General features: G+C 37.6%; 1 protein-coding gene across 4 annotated transcripts in view; it reads right to left on the bottom strand.

Annotated features, from left to right (window-relative positions):
* Positions 1-17,005, bottom strand: part of NFIC (nuclear factor I C) — a 1,851,273-nt gene that overhangs the window by 336,078 nt on the left and 1,498,190 nt on the right. For all 4 annotated transcript variants that reach the window (XM_044054106.1, XM_044054104.1, XM_044054105.1 and 1 more), the window contains exon 8: positions 13,378-13,562. In XM_044054106.1, coding sequence (XP_043910041.1) covers positions 13,378-13,562 — 185 coding nt within the window. The remainder of the gene's footprint in view (positions 1-13,377; positions 13,563-17,005) is intronic.

The following is a 17,005-nucleotide window of genomic DNA, read 5'->3' on the forward strand; positions in this document are numbered from 1 at the left end:
GAACATGTGACACAGCCCATCCTATCACACAAACACATTAATTAAGATAGGAAAGTCCATTAAAAATGTATTTATGGCATAAAAAAAATCTATAAAAGGATAACAGTAATAGCAAAAATAAAATCACAAATTAAAACTCTAAGCATAAACCAAGGTTTTTTACTTAATCATTTGTTGTTTAAATTTTAAAATAGGTTTAAGAGTCACCTGTTTATTTAAACCATGATATATGTCAGCTTGTAAATGAACAATCCATTCATATTTCTTTGTATCAAGTTTATTAATAATGTCACCATGTCTAATATTGGGATATAAAGATTCCATAACCCTAAATACAAACTGATGTGAGGTGCCCTGTTCCTGTACATGCTTTGCTAGACAGTTAGTCTGTATACCCTACATATGTCTGATCTGTGTTCTACTATACTGTCACGTAATCTTCTAGCTAATTTCCCTATATAAAATCCTAAACATAATGTGGAGGTAGCCAGATACACAACAAAAGATGTATTACAAGTAGCAGTACAATTAAATGTAAATTTTCTCCTACTCACAGGGTGAACAAACACATTAGAATGACAAATACTTGAACAGCAAGAACAATTATAGCATGGTATAGTTCCTTTAGTATTATAGTTGATACGACATTTTGAGAGAAGTCTTTATAACACAAAGCTGGGCAACTAGACACTGGCCGGCCAGTAGTTTATACTGACCCAGGAATACTGGAATTTAATCCAGGTACACAATGGCCAATAGCAGCACATACACCCTTCCCACCACAGCCTGCAACAACTATCTCACTATCCACAGGACATCGAAGGCAGATGGAAGAAGTATTTTCAGCAGCTTCTTAATGAAGAAGACCCAGCAGAGTCTGTACTACCCCGAACACAACTTACAGTGAAAGAACAGGAGAAGACCACCCTAGAAGTAGTAAGAACAGCAGGCTCAGATGAGGTCACAGCAGATATGATCAAGATGTTGGATGAGATAGGGGAGCAACTGCTCCTGAGGTTACTCATAGCAGTATGGCGAGGAAGCTGTATCCCAGATGATTGCAGAATAAGTATATTAGTGTCAGTGTTCAAGAGCAAAGGGGACATTCACAACTGTGAGCAGTGCACAGGAATCAAATTCCTATCACACAGTATGAAAGTTCTGGAGAGGATGAATGATAAACGAATACACACAGTAATATAAAGTAAAATGGGAGATAAGCTGAGTTCACATCAGGATACAGCAACACTGACCCAATGTTTGTAGGATGAGATATTTGAAAAGAAGCTAGAAGTGAGGAAAGAGTCCAACTGGGCATTCCTAGACTTGGAGGAAGCATATGACAAGGTACCAAGAAAGCTAATTTTGATATCCCTATAGTGGTATGAAATCCCAGAAACATTGATAGAAACATTGGTAGAATTACTGCAAGCTATATACAAAGATCCAATGACTCAAGTATGAACAGTGTTCAGTCTCACAGAGGGGTTCCCCAGTGGGAGTGGGTGTGCAAAAGAATTCATCTCTGAGACTACTGCTGTTCATACTGGTGATGGACTACATTAGCAAACAGGTCAGAGAGGACAGATCAACAAAGTTGCTATATGTAGATAATGTGGCATTATAGGTAGACTCTGAGCAAGAACTTCAGCAGAGAGTAGGGAAATGTAATGCAAAACTGAAGGCACATGGGATGAAACTGAGCACAGACAAGAAAGTTATAATGGCAGTGAATGGGGAAATCAGAAGAAGCTGAAAATTGAGATGGAAGGGAAAATAGTAGAACAGGTTAATAGCTTCAAGCATCTGGGAGGGGTAGTTGAGGAGAAGGGAAGTTTGAATGAGAAGTTTAAAGCTAGAATCAGAGGGGCTGCAGCCATCTGGCCCAGAGTGTTAGGGGTAGTATATGACAGAAGAATGCCAAAAAAGGTTTACACAACAATGGTGCAACTAGTCTACTGTATGGTACAGACACCTGGCCAGTAAAGGCAGAGCACTTAAGGAAGCTAGAGGTGATGGAGATAAAATGCTTGAGAAGGGTAGCAGAATGCACACTGTGGAACAGATGAAGAAATGAGGACTTAAGAGCAGAAGCCAAAGTAGCTCCAATTGCAGAAAAGGTCAGTGTGAACAGATTATGGTGGTTTAGACATGCGCAGGAAAGCAGAAGACAATCAGGTGTAGATGATTTGGGGCAGACAGGAAGAAGGCAAGGGGAAATAAGAGCATCCAGCAAAGAGATGGATGGATTGTGTGAGAGAATACCTGTGACAGGCAGGATGAGTATCTAAGAAGGTAAGACAATGGCACTGAATAGGGAGAGATGGTGCCAAGTGACATAACACTCTGACCCCATTTAGAAAAAATGGGAAAAAGGGGGTTGGTGGTGATGATGATGATGTAGGAAATAATTGTAAAGCTACATTTATGAACATTCTTGTTTGGAAAAAAAGGATCTTTACAGTGTTTCATTTTTCTGCAACTACTGCTTTTATAGAAGGTATACGTTTTGATATAATTCCATGATAGAGCTAGCCACCTGGCAATGTGGACCATGGCTCTGGATGATTGTCACTGTTGAAGTGGCATCCTAAGCCCATGTGCAAAAGATGGAAAAAGTGATAGTCGATGGATCACTTTTGACATAATGTTAAACTGCAGAAGAAAATAATTTGCACACTGGTGTAATAATTTAGACAGTATAAAAGACATGACAATAGAGGACATCACTAACAGTTGTACATTGTTGTCTAAATAATGGTTAATAATATGTGGTGTGAGAAATCTTCTGACTACAAATAGCTAAGTATGACATTAACTGATTCGGCAAATTACCTAAAAAGGTATAGGATACACTTCTTTAGTTTATCTTATAAACATTAAATCAGATTTATCAGATCTTTACAAGGTTTTAATTCAAACTAATAACAAACTAATTTTGAAACTTTTTTTTTAAAAAGGAAAATATAGTTAAAACAGATCACTATAAAACTTTAATTTTTAAATCAGTTTATAAAACTACATCTCCCTTTTGGAAGATTTATAAGTGGAAATATTTACATCAAGATTTCTATACACTTCAGCATATAGCGAAATAAGGAAATAGAAAACACACACACACACACACACACACACACACACACACACACACACACACACACACACACACACACACACACAATATGTGTTGGAGATACAACTTGAGGCTGACTGGGATCACATATTATATAATGCATTCTCTTACATCAGTTTGGAATTGCTTTCGGTCCCTTGCACAACCTTTACAGTTTGACAAATCTGAAATATAAAGTTGACTAATACTATATAATTCTCCAGTCCCATCTTGTGTACATAGAGATTAATACCCTCTTCTTTAGATTCTATCATCTGTAGCAAAAAAAGAAATTACAAGTAATTAGAAAAGGTCTACTGCTCTACCCTTTTCAGAATACATTACATTACCAAAGGAAAATCATGTCAAAAACTTTAATACCAATTTAATAACATCAAAATCTGTCATAAACAATTATACATTTTTGCCTAAATCAGAAATGCTTTTGGGCAAACATTACAAAAATTCATTACATTAAGTTAGCAAAGTACATAGTAAATGTTTGTATTATAATGACCTATTAGCATCTTATGAATCTCGAATATTGTTAATATATGACATACTTTGTATATACTGCATACAGTTAATTTGTTTAGCTAGTTCTGTTTAGTTCTTTACAGCAACACAATTTGTTTGAAACATCTAAAATAACCTGTCTATTGCATGAATTAACATTTATAAGACTTTATTATTACGCTTACAATTTGATGATCTCAACTTTTAAATAAATAAGCAACAACATATATGTAATGAATGGGGCAATAAATGGCTAGAGTACAGATGACAAGAACAGTGCTATATGGAACTCTCTGCACTGAAAGAAGAAATCACAGAAAATAACAGATACATTCTTATCACTTCAGATGATCTATAATAGCACCCTCCTTTGTGGTCCTAGAACTGAGACTGTCTGCTTTCTACTCCAACTTGTCTGCTTTTTTTCTCTGAAGCTTATGTATGCCCTCTAGCACAGCACATCATAACATCACCAAAAATGCACCAGGACAGCATATCTAGCCTCAAGCCTACCTGTCTGTATTAATCACTGAATGAGCATACTTCATGCAAATGGGTGAGATATGGAGATTTCTGTCAAAAAGAAAACATGTTGCTGGAAAGAAGCAGAAGTAGGGGCTAAAGTCTGAAAAGAAAAAAGGTAAAGAGTCAGATCTTCCAGTAGTCAGAAGAAGTGCTGAAGTGTGAAAGAGTAAATAGATGTAATTCATGAGAAATGACAGAATCTGTCACATGAGAGAACACAGAGAAATAAGAAAAAAGATCTGGATAAATAACATGGATCAGCAGAGAAGTCCCTGGTTACAAAGAAAACTACAAGGAACAAGCACAAACTAGATCAAGGTACCATTCTTCTTGAGAGCTGACAGTATAAAGCTACAAAACTGAAGGTGGTAAACACTAGTGAAACAATGTATATGAATGGAGAATGGAAAAAAAACAATTATTATAGGTGGAATCTACAAGTGCTATGTCTGAGCTCAAAGATGAAAGCAGTGCTTCTTTACTGCTGTGAATTACTTCAGTGAAATGTCAAGACGGAAATGGACAGATGGGAGTTCTGTGAACAAAAAGTGCAAAGTTACAACACTTGAGGAAGTCCAAATATGAAGTGGTTTGAAAAAGAACTGACTAGTTAGTTGGGAAGGAAAAATATAAGCATTATACGTAAGCTGGGAGGTAAAGGTATAATTATGGTTATCATAAACACTACTAGAAGAACATAGTTAGTAAAGAAAGGCTAAATGAGAAATGCAAGTAAGAATGATGGAACACAGAATAAAGTAAATTATAACAGATATGAGCCAGCCAGGGTACACGTTTAAGGTCAGGATCTGAAGTACTATCCTTGGAACAGCAAACATGTAGGTGCTCTTAGGGGGAGTATATGGTAACCCAGAAACTATGGTGTCTTGGGATTATTCTGCCTTCCTCAAGATATAGAGCTCTCAAGAGTTAGCATGTATAAATAGAGGAGGTATGGGGGTGAAGTCTTCCCTGCAAAATTGTTTTAAAATTGTACCAGCATGTTTCAGAATTGACAGTTTTTTCAGAAATAGGAGTTTAACTTTCAAAGTGTCTGGACTCATAACATCGACTCTTGAACTTCTAATAGAAAACTTCTATCTCGGAATCAAGGTGTGACAAAGGGAAGTACTGCCACCCCAGTTAGCTGGAATTTTGTAAATAATTTTATGTAATTTGAAAATATTAATATAATTTATATAGAAGTGTGGCAAAAGGAAATACTGCCAGCCCAGCTATCTGGAATTTTGTAAGTGGTTATGTGTCATTTGTGAATGCCAATATGGTTCATGTAAGATGCTTGTGCTACAACTGTGTTAGAACTGTATGTTATATACTGAGCTAAAATTTAACCACAGCATGCCCTGCTGGCTTAGAACAGAAATGTATATAAACAATTATAATTGTGTAAATGTATATGTTTTAACAGTGGAAACTTGATCATAGAGGGTTAACTTGCAAAACATCAAGAAAATAGTTGAAATTAAATTGTTTTACGATTGTGCTATAAAAGTTATCTTTCAGTTTCAGTCAACATGAGACAGGAGGTCTACACTAGGGGACTCTCTGTGTTGTTTTGTAAGTGTTTTATAGTTTTATGTCTTCTAGCAGTTGCAAACATCTGAAGGCTACGTATTTTCACAGACAGATGTTAAATGTGGGTAGTTTCTGACAATGGGGGTTTAGCTAGGGAACTAAAGTCAGTTGACAAAAAGTGAAGTCATCCAAGCTAGCCCAGCAATAATATTTGATATTAATTTAAGAACTCTCTGAGAGAGACAGAGAGGGCATTTTGTATTTGCCTTTGATATGACAACATACGCTCATCACCACTTCTGCCTGCTTGTTGTTCTGTAAGTAAGTTTTTAGGGCATAGTAACTCTTAAATTCAGATAGGAATATAGCAAAGTATAGCTTAGATCTTTTCTTTATTTATTTGAGACTGCCCTGCAATGTTGTTTAAATATTTCTTGTGATTTTGAACTCTGATGTAACTGATTACTTACTGAGTATTGTCTTGTTCTTTTATTATTTATTATTAAATATATTTAAACCTTTCAATTGTGGCTGGTCTGTTTAGAGATATTTAAGATTTTAGAGTACTTGCATATCTGTTTGGTGACGACTGTGCTATAAAAGTTATCTTTCAGTTTCAGTCAACAGGAGACAGGAGGTCTACACTAGGGGACTCTCTGTGTTGTTTTGTAAGTGTTTTATTGTTTTACATCTTCTAGCAGTTGCAAACATCTGAAGGCTACGTATTTTCACAGACAGATGTTAAATGTGGGTAGTTTCTGACAATGGGGGTTTAGCTAGGGAACTAAAGTCAGTTGACAAAAACTGAAGTCATCCAAGCTAACCCAGCAATATTTGATATTAATTTAAGAACTCTCTGAGAGAGACAGAGAGGGCATTTTGTATTTGCCTTTGATTTGACAACATACGCTCATCACCACTTCTGCCTGCTTGTTATTCTGTAAGTAAGTTTTTAGGGCATAGTAACTCTTTTAAATTCAGATAGGAATATAGTAAATTATAGCTTAGATCTTTTCTTTATTTATTTGAGACTGCCCTGCAATGTTGTTTTAAATATTTCTTGTGATTTTGAACTCTGATGTAACTGATTACTTACTGAGTATTGTCTTGTTATTTTATTATTTATTATTAAATATATTTAAACATTTCAATTGTGGCTGGTCTGTTTAGAGATATTTAAGATCTGAGAGTACTTGCATATCTATTTGGTGACACTGTACATGCCACTCCTAAATAGTCTTGTGCTTGGTCAAACTACCATTTGGATTAATATTAACATTACACAGTAGGACTGGACACCCTTTGTTAAGGGCCTTAAAGTAGCTGATAAAGATTGGTTGGTGTCAGTTGGAACTACCGTATAGTCTGGGCAAAAGGGGTCATAGCTAGTAAACTTGTGTCAGCCTTCCCAGGTGTGTGTGTATGTGTTTGTATTTAAATCAAATCTCAAAGTGTGTGTGTGTGTCAGCTACTTGGGCAGGGACACAAAGCACTGGTTGGACAGAGAGGGTACTGGAGATCTTGGCTTGGCCACTCAGCTGAGATCTCAACCCTATAGCTGTGCCAGTGGGGAGTCTTATTGGGTTTCTGGAGAAAGAGGGAGAAACCAGCCCCAGACTGACTGTGATCTGTGTGCGCTCTTAAGGGAAACTGCATTTTATGTGTGTGAGGCACTTGTCATCCTCCTGGTGTGTATGTTCCCCACTGCTGCCAGTGATGAGGACTGAGGCTCCTTGATTACTGTGCCAGTGCAGGAGCATCACATAAGGTACTGGCTATATAACTTGGAAGCACAAAAGTTGTAATGCAGAAAGAAAAGGAAAGTGGTAAGAAAGACAGGAAAGGAAGGGAACTGGCATGTTGGCTTTACAGAAAATGTACTTCTTCTTTCGGCTTTTCCAAGTTAGGGGTCACCACAGTGGCTCACCTGTCCGCTCATGATTGGCAGTGGGGTTTTACGGTGTCGAGTTGCCAGCCTGCGCCTAACCTTCCACAGAAGGCACACACATGCATGTACTCACGCCTAGGGCCAATTTAGAGTATCTAATCCACCTACAGTATGTCTTTGAGATATGGGAGGAAACCGGAGCACCCGGGGGAAACCCACACAACCACAGGGAGTTCATGCAGACTCTGCAAAGAAGGCACCCCAGCCAAGGATCGAACCGGAGAACTTCTTGCTGTGAAGTGGCAATGCTAACCACTGCACCACCGCAGCCGCCTTTACAGGAAATGTACATGCTAGGGAAATATGATATAGCTACTGGTGCAAGTAATCATGAGAGATGCCTTAAACACTGAAGTAGGCAGAACTGAGAGGGTAGTACATAATTATTATTATAATAATGAATACTTCTAAAAGAAGGCATTTGCTCAATAATAAGCATGAGTGTGGGGGAATATGATGCACATAAAAGGAGGCAAGGACAGAAAGCTCCACCTGGTCATTTGAACTGTTCACCAGAATGTATTTTGGATGTGCATTTGCTTATCATTTAGTCAAGGGCCAACTCAGTTCATCTGTCCCTGCTTGCACTAACAGACAGCTGCAAATCACACAATGTCACAGCTTTTGCCCCAAGTAGTTGCTGGGACTGTCCCATATCAAAGGACAGTGTGGTGACATCACTTAGTGGCATGCTATATCTGCAGTCAATAAACTGATTATAATACTGAGATGACAATTATTTCATCACTATCCCATAATTTGTAATGTGTCTCTGCCTCTGGGAAATGTTGCAGCTAAAAAGTTTCCACAGCCAGGTTTGCTTACCTGCTTAAGAAACAAACAATAAAGCAACACACAGAGTTTTTTTTTCTCTGTCACTCCCACTGATCATAAAGCTATAGGGTCCCCAACAGACATATATGCTCCCTATAGTGACAGCCCATTTGTTCCCTTCAGGAAAGAGTTGACTGTGCCCTCACCTGTCAGCTGGGGAATCAGGTTTTGCTTTGAGCCCTACAGCCTCCCTTATGCCCATTAGTGCCAAAAGTTTGGACTGCAATGTATTCAATTTGTTCCTGTCCTTTTGACATAGCACTCCCCCCCCCCAAGGGATCCCTGGTCTCCACAAGGGATTCTGATGCAGGGAGTACCTATGCACTTTTCAGTTTTCTTTCTTCTCTTCTGGTCCTTTTCCTTTTTTTTTTGTTTTTTGTTTGTTTTTTGGCACTTTCAGTTGCTGTCTGATTTTTAGCTACTTCTAGTTTGATTTCCATTACCACTTTATTCCAAAATGTTTCTGCTAAACTAAGCAAACATATCATCTTCATTTTCTTCTCCTTGTGCTTTAAAACTTTCAACGTGTCTGGCTCTAGTGAGATCAGCAAATAAGTATGCAGTCCAATGACTGCAGATCGATACATGTAGTCAGTTTCAAAGAGGTCCATATTTCCTTCAGAGTGGGGGATAAATAATCTTGGTAAATACTGTTTTTTATAAATCATTTCATAAGCATGAAGTATTTTTCTGGTACTGTGTGAGGAGTTTGATGAGATGACAATCGGAATATTCAAATTCTAGCAACAATACTTTTTTATCTACTGAATTTCTTGCTTCTGAGAAGAAAGACTAGTCCTGGGATTTATTAATGTCTACACCAAGTGTACACCGTTCTAAGGGAACAGACAACACAAGCACAACTCACAACCTTCTTCCTCCTAATTTTAATTTTCCTACTGATTTTCTTGCAGCTTTAAATACTGACTGGGATTCATAAAGGTTACCACAAAGTGCAGGTTACATGTACACTTAGTGTAGTCTTTTTGAGTGATTAGAAAGCACAACAAAATGTGGTAGGGATGTTCTTCAATACAGACAGTGTACACTTAGGGTAGGTGTTATTGCATCTGGCATTAGATATCCTGCGAATAAATTTAAGTTGATGGAATACCTTGCCCATTGTCTTCTCAGTGTAACGTTTAAATGACAGGGTGGGTCCACAAACTGCAAGGTATTTATGTTCAGGGTTCTGAATAATTAATTATATTACTTAGTGGATAATTTAGTGTAATAGCTTTTGTTTCCTGCCACTTATGCACTGCAGCAAAACACGTTATAGCTGTCTTCTTGGGACTGATAGTTTACTATGTGATACCTTGTTCCAGGGGATTTTGATGTCACTTTAGAGACTAAATTGCAAGCTGGGGATTGTTTTGTCAGAATTAAGACGCAAGATGCTCACTTGCATATATGGTAAGTTAAAGTTAGGTAGATCCATGCTTTGATTGTTTAGGAAGACAGAAAATTGTATAGGCCCAAAACTGACTGACCCTTGCAGAACTCCAGGTGGGAAGTGCCCTCTATCTTTGCTGTAATTGTCACATATAACTTGAAATGTTCTGATTTTAAGGGAAAAAATAAACCAATCAACAACAACAGGACAAAATTTCACATTTTTGTAGATCAGTAAGTAGAAGTATGTGGTTTACTGACTTGAAGGTTTGTATCATATTGATAAATTTTGCAGTACTAGCCCCCTCCTTAAACTCATACTGTGTATCTGATGATAGGCCACAGTTACTGATACATAGGTTCATAGGATGATACTAGGCTATTGGCCCGGAGGCCCTTACAAACCTAGCCAAGAATTTCACCCATGTTCCCACAAAGTCAGCACCTGTTTCCCCTGCCCAGCAGGGACACAGGTGGGATCCCAGAGTTGTATTTTCTGTTTCCCATCCAGTCATCCAGGTTTCTCTTAAAAAGGGCTAGAGAGGCACTCTACTTGACATGGAGAGGGAGTCTATTCCATAGATGGTGAAGTCTTTGGGACACAAATCTATCCCGCCAACAAGTTCTATTAATGTCACAGACCAGGTTGAGGCCTTGCATCTGGGTTGAGTGAGTGGAGTTTGACTTATGGATATGCAACAACTGGGTGGGTCTGAGATGGCCTTGTATGCCAGACACAGGTCACCACTGAGCAGTCTGTATGAGACTGAGTAGAAGGACAGGGCTTTTAGCCTATCTGTACACGATAGGTGCTTGAGACCCTGGCTTTTCCTACAGGGATGGGATGTTATGACTTCCTTGTTCCTGGATGAAATACCCTTATTTATGAGGTGGGACATGTAGAAACCTTCCGTACAACAGAAACAACGTGGTGGTCAAAAGTCTGGTTGCTAACAACCTGGGTGCCCAAGTCCCTTACGACTGATTCCGTGCTTAGTAAGTTGTTATTAATGTGATAATTAGTGGGGATGCCATTTTCCCCAAAGTGGATAGTGATACATTTCTTGGCATTCAGTTTGAAGCCATGTTTCTGGCACCAGTCATTAATTTGGGTAAGGCCTTCTTGGAGGATGTTCACATCACTAGGGGAATTTAAGACAGTGCCCAACTTGCAGTCATCTGCAATCTTAGTCAGCCACACACCACTGGTTTTGGCTTGCACCTCAGAAAAGTATATCCCAAACAGTAGAGGCCCTAAGACCGATCCTTGGGGTACACCACTTGTTGCGGGTCTACTACTAGATACAGTCAATGATTTCTTTGTAAATAAGATTTTCAAATATCTTAGCAAATGGACAGGGATTTGAGATATGGGCTCTTTGGAGTGGGAGTTTTTGGTAGCAGCAGTATCACTGCATGTTTGAACTGAATGGGTAGCATGCCAAACGTAATAAAAATTAAAAATAAAAGCCAATAACTTCCTTATTGGAAGTGCTGGAATTTTAAAAATACCAGGTGGAGAATACATTTTTTACTTAATCTGTTGTCTATTTTTTAAGGACTTTGATTATGGACTTTGTCCTGCTTTCTTGAAAATAGGAAGGGTGAGTAAAAATCATCAGGATAAGGGAGGGGGGTTACAGTTGGAGGGCTCTTCTACTAACTGCCCTTAGTGAGTCTATATTATATGCTCGAAGAGACTTTTCTTCGAACATATAATTATTGACACCTAAAGAACAAACTCTCTAAAGCGCGAATGGCCACATCCTCAATTTTTTTCCTCGGGAAAAAATTCATTTGGCCATTACCGGGAATTGCCTTTTTTCCCAACGTAGAGGGATCTCAAAGTTGGTATATTTAGTTAGGGGGCGTGGAGGGGGGGTGAAGTCCCCCTCTTGATTAGGGTTTTGAAGTTTGTGTTTTTTGTGTACGGCCCCTTGAATTTTTTCCTCATATGTGGCCATTCGCACTTTAGAGCGTTCGCTCTTTAGGTGTCGATCATTATATGTTCGAAGAAAAGTCTCTTCGAGCATATAATATAAACCCACCCTTAGTGTGGTAAACTCAGAGTACCTGAACTTCATACAGTTTGTAATGCACCCTGTTTTAGCTTAATATTGGCAAGGTATCACTGCCATTTAAAGCAAACCCTGGTTCTTCATATTGCTGGAAATCTTTGTTGATGCTGAACTTACTTTTAAAGCAAACCAATAGGTCAGTAGGTCACAACTTTTACTAGCACCACTCTTTCTCTCACCCAGTGCCACCAACCATCATAAAAACATACATATGGTTTGTCTGGAAAATGTCAAAGAGGAAGCTGAACGATTGCACTGCCTCCCTCTCTGTATGTGTAATCATCTTGTGTACTATGACCACCCCTTTCAGATGGCTTAAAATTCATATTTACATACCCCTCCTTTTGTTTCTGTATGTTGATGTGTTGGCTGGAAGGTGGCAAAAGTTATGACAGAAATATACTTACTGATATTATTTTTCTGCTTGGTGAAGCTTAATGTAATTGAAGGGTTTACTATGATTAATCATATAGTGTTCAAGCAACACATGATTAATAACAGCTAAAATGCCTAATCCTTCAAAATTCTGCATAATTCTAAATACTCTAAATCTATTCTTGCAGGGAGGCATGCACCCTACACTCTTCAATGTGGAAGCAAGCCCCCACACTACCCATCTCTGTACATACCAACTCAAACGGAACATAAACTCAAAGAAAAGGGAAAAACATGTCTCACTTCTTTTTGTCAGAGTCCCAAGAACCAAAATAAAGCAAGCAAAGTGTAACAGAACCGGTTCCAGTACAGTGAAATGCTAAAGACAATACCGCAGAGAAGTTCTGAGATTCTCTGTAGTAATGCACAACAAACTCTACATCTCCCATAACTGATCTGTTCAGTACTGTATCTCGGCATTACCTTTAGTCTTATATCATCTTCTGGTTTTGTTTCTATGTGGAATAACAGTGAGAACAATTAAGATTTATCAGTTTACCAATTTAATGTACTCTATACTAACTGTTCTTTTAAGATAAATATTTTACTTTAAAACAGATATACACAGCCTGCTGAAATTGTGGCTTTACATCAAAACACTGTTTCTTATCTGATAGCAGGGTGTAGTGTATTAAAGGCAATATATTTTTATTTAATACAAGCAGCCTTCTAAAACAGGACTTTTTGTCAAAGCAGTAAACTATCTACAAAGCAGCAACAGAAAAATACATTACCTTTCTACCCAATTAACTTTTCATAAAGCTTGTTTTACATGACATTCTCGAAGCCGTGAGGTAGCTCACAACATAGCTGACAGTTATCAACATACATGTAATGGAGTTCACTGGAATAAAATTCAACTATGAATCAAATCTGCTGTTTGTGCAAAATCTACTTGCAGATTCATGCACTGACTTCTAAATTACAGAAACAGCCCAATCAAGTATAAAAACAAAAGGAAGAAGAAGAAGAAAAAGGCAACATACAAAAAGGCTTACCGGCCCAGGCTGCTGAGTGGAAGGGTCACAAGCCAAAGAGACAAGGTCCTTGAGGGGATCCTGAGGGTTGAGGTGCGTGGAGTATCGGATGGTTGCATGAGGGAAGTATGTTGAGGCTGCCTGAGGGAGAATGGAAGTTGTGGGGAAATGCAATGAGGATGAGGGATGTGGACTTCTTGTAATACCTGAAAACAGAGAAACATGTTACAGGAACTGGTGGCACATTTTACAGCATGTATGCATGACTCTTCCAAAGTACTACATGTATTATATTTCTGCCCATATTTTTCCTAGACTCTCAGGACCCAAAATGAAAAATTCAGAATTGTAAGGACTGCTGTTCTAACAACAAAATGACTTTTATAACACATACAGTAGTATCTTCATTGACTTCTTTCTTCGTGACATGGGACCACATTACTGATACATTACCACTTTCTTTAAGAAGCATTCAGTTTTACCTAATATGCATTTGTTAAGTACTTTGTAGTTCAGCCATGCTACAACATTTTGTTAACACAATTACTGTGCACAGACTGACTTTTTAATAGCGGTATTCTGACATTTTTAAAATTGACATGACTTACCATTCTAAAAACAGACAATGGACACCAGTAAACTATATGACATGGCCAAAGTATATTGCCAGTCTGTACTCAATTCTCAAAATCTATGGGCTGCCATGATAATGACCCTTTTAGGCCATTTTGAGCAGAACTACAGTATAGACCTTGAAACATGACAAGCAAAATCAGACTATTACACTGTGGTTTAACTTTCACTAATGTAACAGTTACATGATTTCAGTAATCTGGTTTCAGGAACAAGCCTGAGATGCTACATGGATAAGGAAAAGAAAGCTAGTAATGTGCCTTCTAGAAAGAAGCTCTTCTCTTTTGAGGAGGAAGAGTCTGTTATGTCAATATTAAACAATGTGAATAGGCTGACCATGGGTTGTATACCATGCAGCAAGTGAATGAAAATTTCTGAAGAGGTCATCCGTAAAACAATACATAAATGACAGGTCTCCAATAAGGTAAAATATGGGGTTTGACACTGCTGCATTAATATACACTATATTCATAGCTCTTCCACCAAAATTATTATTATTATTTTTTTTTGCTAAATGTCAAATTATATATTCACAGAATTATATCCCCTTCTGACACATACTAGTTTACTACTTGAATAACAGTCACATTCACCAACAAAATTCCTAATTCTTTCTTCCAGTTGAACCAGTATACTTTCTTATAACTAAACATTTCAGTATGATCTATTAAGCACAAAACCTTATTTAGTTATATACGTATATATCAACTCTCAGAGGAGCAGTGCTCAAAATGATGTCATAGAGCTGAGATAGTATAAAAAGGACAAATTTCAGAAAAAAGAGAAACATTTAAAAGTTTATGGTGAGTAATATCAGTGCATTCTTACCTGAAGAAGACTTCTGTACTGAGTTCAGCCAAAGAAACTACTTCACAAAAAGCTAACAAATCAGTAATGGTGGAGGCAGACAAAATTAGGCAAGTAATCATTCAAGATAAGGTTTTGAAGAGCTGTCCTCTCAATGGGAGATCTGGTTAAAGAATGTAGCTCTGAGCAGTATTGCTTTCTAAAAATCTGCACTGGCATCCAAGTGGCTACAACTGAAGCAAGACACCCTAATTCATGTAACTAAAAAGGCTGATGTGTTTTGAAGACAGTAAGCAATGCATTCAGGTGATGCTTGCTTTGCTTATCTGATGGCTCTCCCCTCCCTTTCCTAGAGCACACAGAATGAAAAACTGGTCCAGCATACAGTGATCCTTCTCCCTCCTTTGACAGAGCTAGAGTTGGAATGTATATACGCCTAGAGTATGGAATAATTACTTGGCTGTTTTAGCCTCCAAGGAAAATGACTAGAAGATGAATGGACTGGTTAAGAGGTAGCCTGGAGACCACATTGGGGAAGAAATGAGAACTGATCCTCAGGAAGCCCTCCAACATAGATCACTGTGGGAAGAAAAATAAGGAATCATTCTCAGAAAATCCTCATTCACCTGAAACTTTTGACTAAACTCTTAGTACATAAGAACTTACAAATCATTTTTTTTCTGTCAGGAAAGATTACCAGAAAGATAGATTTCAAAGAACAAATCTGAGGAGTGAAAAGAAACTAGTTTGCAAGGGGAAATATGAATCTCACCGAGATAATTCAGATTTGAAAGAAGCACTGGATTCTTAACGGCTGCTTCATGATTCCTCTTAAAAGAAACTAACTGGACGTCTTGTGTTGGCCAGCAGGTTTATCCTTGATCATATGAAAGATCTGGATGGAATATTAGCTGTGAAATATTAGTCAAGAGAGAGGAACTGATGATGGCAAAAGAGAATGATTTAAGGATGTTCACCACTCATGTAGTAGGTCACTAGAAGAACAGTGACAGGGCAGTTGCATCACTCAGAATGCTGGGATGCATCCTCAGAAGCATAAAGATAATACTTTTGTTAACACTGGTCAGGCTACTCACTGAGTACTGTGCATGGTTCTGGAGGCCACAGAAAAACAGTAATATCGCTGGGGGGGGGGGTGCTCTTCATTTTAACATCTCTGACAGGATTTTTACTAAAAAAAAAAAATCAAATATTACATTTCAAAACTTGATGGATTTATTGTTGCTGCTGAAAGATTTACTACAAAAAATAACAAGTTTGAAACCCTTTCAATTTCTTTTTCCTGTCAAGAAAACTAGAAAGAACCAATTGTCTCAGAATGAGCCACACTAAGACCAGTGTACAGAACAGTACTACGAAAAAAAGACATACAGGCTATACTAAGTAACATCAGTGAATTGTAAGTAAATATAGATAAATTATAAAGCAAAATGGGCAGTATTAAAGAGGAATGTAAAAACAAGTTGAAGTGTTGAGCGAATGTTTTAAACAACAATCATCACAAATCTTGAGTATAGAACAAGCAATGTCCAATTTTGATGGAAGATTACTTGAAAAAGAGAATAACACTGAATTTCTTATGAAACAAAACAACTTATTCTGAGAAAAAAATAGAAGACTTAGAGAACAGATGTAGAAGGAATAACATCAGGATTTACAGGATTCCTGAAAAAGAAGAGGGAGATAGTATGATTCAATTTCTTAGTACCTGGTTGCCTAAAACTTTGAACCTGCCTGCAGCTTTTTCCTTCGGCACTGAAAGGGCACACAGATCATTTTCTAACTCATCTTTAAAAAAAAAAAACCTTCACCAAGGTCAGTGATTGTAAATTATTTCTCATGTCAAGATCAGGATTTAGTCCTAAAAGCTGCATGGACTAATTAGCCAGTTAAAATGAAAGAAAATGCTATAAGATTTGACAAATACAATTCAACATTAGTGATATCAAAGAGAAAAAGCATGCACTCCACTTGTCAAAAGCTTAAAGAAAAATAATATTAAAGCACAGATCTTATTACCAACAAAAATAAGAATTCACCTTCCAGAAGGAAAGATGATTTTTAACACATTGGAAGATGCAATGGGCATTATACAGAAAAATAAAATTCTAGAAAAAAAGAAGAAATGAATTGGAATCTATCAACTTGGTTGGTTAATAAAAGACAAAAATAATAAAAAACTGATGGA

This window comes from Protopterus annectens, chromosome 13.part0 (assembly GCF_019279795.1).
Source record: "Protopterus annectens isolate FY-2018-M chromosome 13.part0, PAN1.0, whole genome shotgun sequence".
Taxonomy (NCBI): Eukaryota; Metazoa; Chordata; order Ceratodontiformes; family Protopteridae; genus Protopterus; species Protopterus annectens.